Here is a 12058-nt window from a genome sequence, read left to right as displayed (position 1 = left end):
AAAAACAAAATTTCTTGAGTGACATACATACACTTTTCTTGGAATGTCTTCAGCATTTTCATCAATGAACTCTTTTTTGAGTTCATCTGGAATTTCAGAGTCATCACTATCAGAATTATAATGAATCTTCTCTAAATCATCAGTCTAAAAAATAAATAATATATCTGAATAAAAAAGAGTTTCAATATGAATTAAATTATTGAATGTATATAAAATACAGTATTATAACTGTATTTAAATAAAATTACACAGACGCTTTAATCGAGAGCTTCTCACACATTTCTTCTTATAATACTGGATAATGAATAGAGATTTGCATGACTTTGTGAGGTATAATGAATATAAGACATACTGCCAGATTAAGTTTCTTTTGAAAATTTTTAATGCTATTCAAATAAAATTACAAAATAATTTAGAAGCACATTTCTAGAAAAATCACAAGAAAAAATTAAGTTAACCAAAAATTATTGATCCATTTAAGACATTTATTCTATTTACTTTCCCTTCAAAATGTATTTTGCTAAAAAAAGTGAAGAAAGTTACACCATTTTATAAAGTATGTGGAATATTCATTGCACTGAGCTATGCTTTGACATAACCAAAATATAGCAAATCCATAAATTTTAAAACTCATTTAAATATGCATATGTATCACATGTATAACCATACAAGAGTTAAAACTTTAGTCAAAATTTCTTTTAAATACATCATAAGACTTTGTTCTCCTATTAGCAGTAATGAAATATTTTTAATATATCTATTAAATTTAACATTGACAAAAATTTGAAACATAATAAAGCAAAACTCTATTAGTCATACATTTTTTAACCATTGATAATCAGTGATAATGCAAGAGCAATAAACTTATGCCATAAGATAACAATAATAATAACATACAACATTAATAATTCAACAAACTTCTAAAGGTGAAAGTATATCTTCTTTTTCCTCCTCTTCTAACTTCTCATCAAAAGGATTACTGAAATCCGTTTGTTTCTTGAAGAAGCTGTCACGACTGGATTTGTCTGATTTTTCTGGAGAAGAAAAAGATTTGGAAGTAGTTCGAGCCAGAAATCGGAACTCCTGAAATGAACAATAACCACAAGTTGATTTATATAAATTCCTTAGCAAAAGTATTTCTACTAATGGCTGAATGAATTAGTTTTGAAATATTGACTTCCTCTGTTCAGAAAGACTGCCATAATATGATAAATTTATAAATTCAAAGAAAAGGCCAGGTTTTCTAAACTTTGAGTCAAATTAAGTGCAGTCACTTACAGGAGCTTTGAAATAAGAAAGTCGCTCCAATTTCATTCAAAGTAACTGTATTAAAACATTTTTTCCCTTCATTATTAATTCCATTTATTTCCCAATTTATCTGCTCAAATACACAATTTCTATGCATAATTGGACAGGTTCGTAAAAGCTCTATGCATCTTCATAGAATGAGTATCACTATTAAAATAAATACATTAAAAAAAAGCTTCACATCAATTTTTTTTCATTAAAACAGAGCTTTTTATAATGTGTTAAATTGCAGAAGAAAGTATCGAAATGCTGATTGAAATATTCAAGACATCAAATATTTCATAATTTATGAGAGAGTGCAAAGAGGTATTAGCCTGCTGTTTGCAAACCTCTGTGATGCAAAAAATATTAATTTTTACTTAAATTATAGTAAATTAAATCCATCCTAGCTGCATTTAAAGTAACACTCAAAAATGAAACACATTTATAGCAGAAAAGTTATTTGAATTTTAAATTATTTTTGAAATTAAAATCGGTTTAAGGGATGCAGAACATCTTCTGCATCCTCATACCATGTAACAATTTGTTTCAAAGAATATTTTAGGGGTAGGAGAAAAGTGGTGTCTCACTATTTAAGTTATGCTGAGTTGACAAGTGGATTCAAGAATATACTATACAGACAAAGTAGAGATTTATGTATTCAAGACTTGCAAATTGTGCAATAGCACAAGCGAAGGTGTTCCAAGTAGGGATTGCAATACCGGACCAAAATTTCAATACCGGTATTCGGTATTTTTGAAATCTTAATACCGGGATACCGGTTTTAATACCGGTATTAGAAATTTTAGAAAAAGAATGAAAACACAGGTGTTTCTTTGTTTTTTTTCTGGCAGTTATGTTAGAGAGTGTAAATATCACAAAAAAAAAAAATTTGTAACTTATAAACTTATAACTTATTTTATTCTTAACTTATAACTTATTTTATTTATCGCTAATTCTAATTTTTGTTGAAGAGCCAATTCCTTTTCACTATCGACAGTAGTGACATCATAATCTTCGATAATTGAACCGAATTCTTCTGAATGTGGATAGGTTTGTGGGTTAAAAAACTTTAAGAAAATTTAATCTAAACTTAATCAGATTTGAATTGGTTCTTTTCTTCTTTTTCATTTTCACTTTTAAAACCATTATAATTATGTGAATACCGTAAGACATTTTCTATTTCGGTATGCCTTTCTTCTGTGCGATTTTTCAATGTAATATATAATTCTTCAGATAGTGATGTGTGCTGTTCTTTCAGTGACTGCAACATGAAATTTATTGTTGCATTAGCTGTTAATAAATTAGAATCTCTCCCATATAATGCCTCAATAGTCAGTTTTATTGGAAGTAGAGCTCATACAGCTCTGGATATTAAATCGGATTCACTATTTGAAAAATTAATTAAATTAATTTACAGGTTTAAGTCAATTATTGCTTTTTGGATTGGATTTCTCAGTTTCAAAAACCGTTCCATCATTAGACGTAAACTGTTCCAACGTGTTTTAGAATCTAATATTAACATATATTCTGTTTTATTTTCAGTTCGTATATATTTAAGTAATATATCCTTTTTATAGGGGAACGTTTAAATATCTTAACAATTTTTCGAACTTTATAAATTATAGGAAGCAATTCTTGATAGGTTAATATTTCATCCTCATTAGCAATATCTTCTTCAACAATTACATTGTCATAGTCTTCAGTGTCAATATCAAACTCACTCTCTTTTGAAAGTTGGAATCCGAAGTTTCTATATCCACAGTATTTGGATGTTCTTTATTTTGTTGGAATAATATTCCTAATTACTCCTAATTGAATTCCATGTGCATACCACAACTGCTGATTTGCACCAATCAACTTTCCAACTTTTTTCATAATTGTTGCTCCATCAGTTGTTATGGATACAATATTTTCTTTCAGGGATAATCCATGTTTCTCTAATTTAGATTTAAGCAATTAATTAGCTAATTAATTTCTTCCGTTAGGGAGACATAAAAACAAAAACGTATACTATTTTGCTATGTTCGCTATACCTGAACATATAATGGAGACAATTTTAAAAATTTCCAGCAAATACCGAAAAACCGGTATTTAAACTTGTGAATACCGGTATTACAAAATTGTATAAATGGCTTAAAATACCGGTATTCGGTATCCCGGTATACCGGTATTGCAATCCCTAGTTCCAAGAGTGATGCAAAAGCTATATAATTTTAAATATAATGTAAATGTGGTCAGCTGGTATATGTTTTGTAAACTCTCACAAAAACTGTTGCGGAAAATTTCGATCGGAGGAATATTTTTTTTGGGGGGGGGGGGGGAGAATTTGCTTCTAAACTTATTCAAACTAAAAGGCAAATCTACAAAATTCCATATTTGGATTTCAAAAAAGTAAAATGAATTTTTCATAACCTATCTAAAAAAGAGAATACTATTTTACTAATCTCTTTGCATAATGTAGATAATTATTATGAAAATATAAAAAAATAATTGCCTTTTACAATTTGACCAAATGCAGAATTGACATTTTGGATGAGATGATAGATGTATATTGCAAAGATAAAATTTCAATAGTGTATGGAGATATTTTTGAAAAAATTCTATTTATCAATAATTCTTGTTTGACAAAGAAATCCCTTTTAGAATTTTGGGGGAAAAAAATGTAAAAAAGTTAGTCTTTGTCACAATCCGATGCTATGTGATTCACAAAAAGGAAGCTATAATGGAAATCTAAGAAACTATTTGAAGAAATGAGCAGATTTTGACATTTGAATCATCAAAAGAAGAAATTCTTTTGTAAAAAATGTAGAAAATATGTATACAAGAAATATTTTTTTTCTTCTGTGAGTTGTAAACAAACTGGATAATATAATGCAATTTTTTTTCTATTTGAAAATTTTTCTTCTTTAATAAGAATTATTTCGATGAATCAGATGTAGTTTAAAAATGCTGCATGAATACTAAGCTGGTATGTAATACATACAACAATTTAAGCAATTAAAAACTTCCCAAGCATTACCGTTTTGTCTAACAAGGAGAGGATATGGATTGGAAAATTGAGTTCAAGATGAGATTTAGTATAATGGTAGTATGCCTCAAGAATGTTCATTCATTAAATTATTAAAGCACAAAAGCAGCCAATTTCGAGAAATTTGATATAGCTTATATACTAACAATGAACCTCTGTCGTTGATCCTCCAAACAGTGCAGTCGATAAGGTGCTCTGATGTAGCAATCACAAGACCTGAGTTCGCTCCTGTATTAGTGCTTTTTAATTTGTTTTCTTTCAAAATTATTTCAAATTAATTCAACAACTTACAAATAGTTTAATTATTATATTCTTCACTTTTTAGGCAAAAATAAATGTTTATTCTCGTAATTCTTACATTATAATTAAATTTTTTGAAGAAAGATAATTAAAGATATAAATGCATTTTACTTAAAAGATACATAAAAATTATTTAAATAAAATTAACAGCTTATAGCTAGTTTAAATTAATATGCAGCTCTTTTATAATATAAAAATAAATATTCATTCACCTAATAATTGAATCATAATTTTATTTTTAAGCAGGAAAAATAATTACAAATATATCTTACATCATGATGAATTTTAATTATAATTATTGATGTCATAATTTTTTTTAAATTAATTTTATATTACATACAAGAATTTACGATAGTAACAAGAATGATAATTACTATTAAAAAATTGGAAATAACATAGATATATTTACAATTTATCTGCTAGACAGATATATTTAGATACAATTAATAAATAATGATTAACCACCAAAGAAATTTTAAAGGGATCGATGGAAAAATAAATTTCATTTGCCTTTCTTCAGAAAATCGGACAGAGCATGAAGCATACTATATGTTGTTAAAAATTTTGGGCCATTTGCCAGAGTTTTTGTAATTTAATACCTGCTTTCTATTAATTTTTTTCGATTACTAATATTAAAAACGTTTGCTGATATATTTTTATTAATTTCCGTTTCAGTCTTTAATTTCCAGTATAAATAAAGTTAAGTTATAACAACTTATCCTTATTAAAATCCAAAAATTTTAAACTTTCAATCATTTTAATGCTTAAAAATTAAGTTTTATTTATAATTCATGCACCATATGAAAGAACATAATTATTTTTCTTTTAAAAACTAAAAATTATAACTTACATAGTAAGAGACAAAACATTTATATTTGCATCAAAAATAAGTAACATATTAATTAAAATCATATTTAAATTATTAATTTATGTAATTTTGAATTAAAAAAAACTGCATATAAATTTATAATTATTTTTTCTAGAAATTAAATTATAATTCAAAAATAAGCATTTATTGTTCTATAAAAAATGAAAACCTATTAATTAAAAGTATTTGTAAATTATTAAATTAATTTGAAATATTTATGAAAAAAAAAAAAACACTATCCAGGAGCGAACTTGGGTCTCGTGAATAATAAGCCAGCGCCTACGCTGCTGGATGCTCAACAACGATGACACATTATTTGTATATAAGCTATGCTGAAAGTTTGAGGGCCATTTTTCTTGCAATTGTCTGGCTATTGCATTTTATATTTTAAGGAATGAACGTCCTGAAGGCATACAATCATTATACCAAATCTCATCCAGAACCCAATTTTCCAACTGTATCCTCTAACTGTAAGAGCAAGCAAGCCTCCATACAGGAACAATGAAATAAAAATTAAGGGCGTTCTCAAACTAAAATAAGAACCAACAAGATTTAAAGCACTCCATTACAGAGACAGCTTATTTGTATAAGAGCAGGAAAGAAAGAATTCAATTTAATTCAGAAGTTCATCGATTTGCAACAGTGGAAATCAAATCATCTTACATATGGGTTCGAAAAATTCTGATTCAAAAGATTAAAATCAGGATTCATAATACAAATTGATGCTACGAAAAAAATAGGAGGGGGGGGGGGATTTTTATGGAAATCTTAATTTTTACTTCTGGAATTCTCACAGGAATATTTCTTCAGCAATTCTAAATGATTGGAGGAATGTGCACCTCCAGATAATCCAGTTCACCTTAGACAAAATATGCTATGCATCACAGTAAGGTTATTTTTCATAACTGAGAAGATTAATATTAAGTATACAATTAATTGTTTTAATTCTATCAAGCAATCAATGGTGAATTTTACAAGAAGCAATCAATAGATCTGAAAAAAGTATAATGAAGTAATAATGTTTATAAGATGCCGCAAAGGAAAACAATATTATTTCCCCTACTACAATGCTCAGCTATATGCTGCAAAACATCAAGAAAATTCTTCGCAAGGACATTTTAAATTAGTGGCAGATTTCTGATTAGACAGTTGCCTAGAGCTGCTGGGTTGAGAATGGCTAAAGACAGGTAGATTAAAAAGATGTTTTAAACCCAACTGGAAAACAAATTTGGAAAAAAGAATTCCATGAATTATAAAATAATATGATGATTTTTTTAGCACTTTATTGACTATGAATGACAGGTGAATGTTTGTAGTTTCAGAAGGAAAATATTTTTTTAAAAAAATAACATGCAAATATCTTTACTTGAACAAGGATGAAGTCATATTTATACATTCAAATATAAATTTGAAGTAAAAGTAATCATTCATTAACTTTATAGGATCACTATTTATAATAATGCAATTAGAATTAAATACATAAAAGTATTCCAAACACACACACACAGAGAAAGAGAGAGAGAAAATAGGAATTTAAGTTTCAATCAAATTTTTAGTTTTTTAATGTATGCAATAATTTTTGAGCGCATTTAGATACATGAAACCTGAATCAGACTTTTAAGTCATCATAGCATTAAAAGTATGAAAAGATTTCATAATTTATATCATGTATTGGTTATAAACAGAAATAAGAGAGATAAAAAGTAGAGACACACCTGTAAATGAACAGCGGAAAATGCAGAATGGACAGGACAAATTCCCCAGCTTTCATTCTCAAGGAATGTGCGCAATTCTTCCATAAAACCTCTGAAATCAGTATCAATGAATGGTAGAAACTTCTTAAAGAAATTAAATGCTTACCAGAAAGCTTCAGTTTAGCCACAACTCAATTAAAGTAGAATGAGGAAATCTATTATTAGATGTAAAACTTTGCTTCCACCTTGGACATCTGTTAACATAATGACATCTCATAAGTGAATTTGTGTTTGCACCATACTTTTGGATCGAAAAGTTTTCACGCTAAATTCTCGTCATGTGCGGGAAATTTAGATTTTCTGCTTCCATTTGAGAAAAACGGTGGTTGATGTGCACCAAATGCTCTCAAGTACTTACAATGAGTCTGCTCTTAGTGAAAGAACATGTCGCAAGTGGTTTCAATGCATCCGATTGAATGTTCACGATGGCAGGCTTATACTCAACATTTGGTAGGACCACATCGTTGTGACATATTATGAGTTGTGGAAACTGAATGAAACCTCACAGGGCATTGATATCGATTTTAATTGAAGCGTTTGAACCAAGCATTCAAGAAGAAATGGCAACAATATCAAAAGGGAAGACGACATATCCTCCAGCATGACAATATTAGGCCACATGTCAAGATACACTTGGAAATGTTAAAATGGGAAGTCTTATTTGTTTTGATCGATGACCACAGTCTGGCTGTTCAGCATTTCCACTCTTATGAAGTAGTCCAAAAATGGACTGATTTGTGGATTGCCTCAATAGACACATCAATTTTTTCAAGGTAATATTCAAAAATTATCAAAAATAAAAGGGGGCAGTGAAATACAAGCTAGTGACAGATAGAATTTAGAATCATGTGCAGATTGAACTTTTCTACCTCATGAATTGAAGTTTTCAAGAATAAAGCCTCAAATTTTGGAAAAAAATGGTGGAAGCAAAGTTGTATACCTAATAATATATAATTTATTAATATATCCAGTTAAACAGTTTTGAATATGTCCCTAAAGTATTTGAAAATAATTGACATTTATAAAAAGAATTTAAAAAACCATCAATAATTCCATGTTTAATTAAAACTAATTTAATAGGAAAACTTTCTAGTTTTTTATACAGCTCTATCTACAACACTAAGATACACAGAAACGTATATCATAGCATAGATATGACACAAGCATGCAGCCAATTGAACCTTCCTAAATGCTTAGTGTGTTTACTTTGTGTTGAAATAACAAATGATGCTTATACATGCCAAATAACTCAATTACTGTAATTAATTTAAATTCACAGTTTTCAGGTATGTACATGGCTTAATCAAACTATATTTGATAGTAATTGATCCATACAATTTATTTCATTACAAATGCATACTGATGCATGACAGTGACTTCAGCATCAGAAATGAAAACAATTTGCTATTAAATAATAATGGAAAAAAAAACACCACTAAAAATAAAATTCAATTTTGCTTTTAAATATTTAAATAGCACTATAAATCATAAACAGTATTTGTATAAAGGTTCCATATACTAATAAATAGCTTCAAATAAAGATACCATGTTCACAAAAACTGTTAAAATACACTTTGCGACATATTACAAAACCTATAAACCTTATAATTGATCTGCCTAAAACTGAATGACTTTCAAATTATTCTTCTATAGAAAGATACATAAATTTTACTAATATAAAGATTTAATATTAAATATCAGATTTCTTCTACCATTCTTAGTTCACTATTCATCAATAGTTAATATCAAATTAATTTTTTTATGCTTTATGATTCACCGAATATGCACAGAATATAATAGTTATGCATTCAACTAAAATATACAAAGTAATTTTGCAAAAAAAAAAAAAAAGTCAATTCCACTATTCTATTGCACAAAGAATTTTTAATTCTTATAACACTTTAGTACATGAGTTGCAGATATAAAAAAAAATAGTTAAAATGTGTTGAATTCAACAATTAAAAATAAAACAATAATAAGCTGAAAATACAGTAATTTCAACATGTATATTTCACTGATAAAAAAAAATCAGCTAAATTAAATAAAAGCATTTGAGAATTATTTTAAATTATCATGGCAGACAGTCAAAATGATTTAGGTGGAAAGCAAAATCTGTTCATATATATGAGGTTGATTTAAAAAATGAGGCCAATCATTTAGAATACTTTCATTCAGTAGACACAATTAAGATGTTGCCTCATCTCAAATCATCTGAAATATTTTCAATACCGATTCTGTGTTCATATGGTGTTTTAATAACTGAATATATATCTTCGGAAAGATAAACAACACCAAATGCACTTGGAGGAAATGTCAATAAAAATTAGAATAAACTTCTCTGAAAAATACTGGACACAAATGGAGTTAGTTAGATGTTTGTGACATTCACATCAGAAATGAGAGATGTGCATTATTTATTAAATAGTAAGAAAATTCCTTTATTTCTGACGAATGATGCCATTTTTTTCTAGTAAGTTGAGTAGATCCTAAATGTGGTTCTAAAATAGATTGGCAACATACATAAAATCTATAATAACTAAAACCTATAAAATGAACTGATGCATTTAAATGAATATAAAATGAAAAAAATTCTTATACCTGTGATAATTTCGGAAATAATTCACAGATTGTTTTCGAACAGATTCTTGCAAATCTTCTGATCGACTACCACAAAAGTCCTCACCAATATCAATCAACCTATACAAATAATTATTAAATGTTAATTATAATAGTAAAATTTCGGAGAGTGATAATTATTCATAAGCCATTTGTTTTTAGGCACAAAAAGTAATCACCAATCATTTTTTGATAAATAAAGATTTATATGTAAATAGGACATTTTTTATTTTTTTCACAGAAATATGCAGAACAGAATTCTTTTATGCCAAAAAACTTTCTCTCAACCATTCTGGCACAAGGAATGATTTTAAAAAAAATGGACAAATAAAAAATCATTTAAAAGCTGTTAAGAGAATTAAAGCAAAACACTCAAATATATTGAAGCTACATATTACTACATGAACACAGTAGCAAGATTTTAATAAATGTTTTCAAAACAGACTGATAGGTAATTTGATAGCTGAAATCAGATCCCCCCCCCCATATTATATATTTCTTTGTAAAACTATTTTTTTTTTATTTCTGGACTAAAAATTAACCCAGTTTGCAAACAATATTGCATATTCATTAAGTCACAAATTATATTTTTCTTGAATATAAAATTTTCAACATAATCTATTCAAGGTATCCTGCAAGCAAAAGTCTACCAAAGCACTATCAAATATGAATAGATGATAGATCCTTTATTTGTAGTAAAAATTGGCCTAAATCTATTTAAACAATATATAGAGACCTACTTAGCTGGGTTAAGTCAGTTTAGTAGTGAGAGGGTTTAAATAGACTATTCAAGCACCATCCAGTTACTCTATTTCTTATTTTAAACACATTTAAAATATGCAAATTACAGCTGCCTATATTTAGCAACTCAGCATAAACTCATCTCTGATTTATTCTTGGATCATGTGCAAGAACTTCCAGTTAATTGCAGGTCCATTCATTGAAATTTGTATCATCTTCCTCAAATCTAACTTTTTTCTAGTAACATTAAATGTTTTTAAAATGTCTTTTGCAGTAGAATGGACTATAAAAATTGAGGTTAAATACTTGTTTCAATTTTTTGGACATTTGAGTTCCCAAGTTTTCTATATCCATTGGTTTACTTTGTAGAGATTTTTTTATAATAATCTTCAATTAACAGTGCATAATTTTCAACATTGCATAATGCTCTATACTATAGTGAAATAAAATATGGAGCAATTCCAAGCAAATGAAATAGTCACATTTTGTTGGGCTGCAAGTAACGTGCTTTGCTGTTTCATTTTCAGAATACTTTTCTTTAAAAAAATTACTGATTCCAATGCAGCAGATTATTGCATAACATGAAATAATATACTTCAAAGCACATTTTATTTCGGCATCTAGTATAATATTTCTTGAAATCTAAATACATCTTGAGTATGATGGAACCATCTTGTCAGCAAGAGTTTTAGAGTATTATCCTCAGTTTCTACTACTGATTATTTAATTTAGGAATTTTCCATTTTGTACCACAGATAAAACAGTTTTTATTTTCATAAATTTTCCTGCTTGGACAAGGAGAAATTAAAGTTTCAGAATAGAAAAGGACTTTTTTTTTTGAAAATTGATACAAAAATTATGGCTTTTCTAAGAGTTATGGGAACCATGTGGCATTCATTTATTTGAGTATTTTTAATGTATAGAAAAGAACGTGTAGTACTTAATTTTAGAAAATAGCTGTCTAGTTAATTTGGTCAATGGATAAGACATAATTTACCAGCTCACCATATAATTCAAAATCTGATTCAGAACTAAAACTTTAGCTTTATGACCAAATGCTTATTTTTATTTATCTTACATTTTCCACTTTTATTTATCATTTTTCACTTGGAGACATATATAATTTCAAAATTTTTGTCAACGACATATGAGGCTTAATAAACAAACTGCAGGAAAATATTAAAAACATTTTTTCCTCTTAATTTCTCCAGAAACTAAAATAAAAAAAACATATAACACTATCATAAGAGGAGAAAAATATACCTTTGAATGAGGGCCAAGATATGTATAAATTCATCAAACTTGAAATGTGACATGTCGGAGGCAAGAATGTATGATTTGACCTTCTGCTGCACATCTTGCCACACTCTCAGAAGACCATGTTCAAGCTTCTGATGAATGTAGTTACGATTGAATTCATCACTGTTGACACTCTCTTCAAAAAAAGCAATTTTACACTTT

General features: G+C 27.8%; 1 protein-coding gene across 1 annotated transcript in view; it reads right to left on the bottom strand.

The window, feature by feature from the left end:
- The window catches only part of LOC129980980 (syndetin-like), a 67994-nt gene that overhangs the window by 20138 nt on the left and 35798 nt on the right, over nucleotides 1-12058 (bottom strand). The window contains exons 12-16 of the mRNA XM_056091542.1: nucleotides 11861-12032; nucleotides 9839-9937; nucleotides 7202-7292; nucleotides 919-1083; nucleotides 32-144 (exon numbers count right to left, since the gene is read on the bottom strand). Coding sequence (XP_055947517.1) covers nucleotides 32-144; nucleotides 919-1083; nucleotides 7202-7292; nucleotides 9839-9937; nucleotides 11861-12032 — 640 coding nt within the window. The remainder of the gene's footprint in view (nucleotides 1-31; nucleotides 145-918; nucleotides 1084-7201; nucleotides 7293-9838; nucleotides 9938-11860; nucleotides 12033-12058) is intronic.

This window comes from Argiope bruennichi, chromosome 8 (genome assembly GCF_947563725.1).
Source record: "Argiope bruennichi chromosome 8, qqArgBrue1.1, whole genome shotgun sequence".
Classification (NCBI taxonomy): Eukaryota; Metazoa; Arthropoda; class Arachnida; order Araneae; family Araneidae; genus Argiope; species Argiope bruennichi.
The sequence above is the reverse complement of the archived record's forward strand: the minus strand, read 5'-3'. Positions and strand labels throughout refer to the sequence as shown.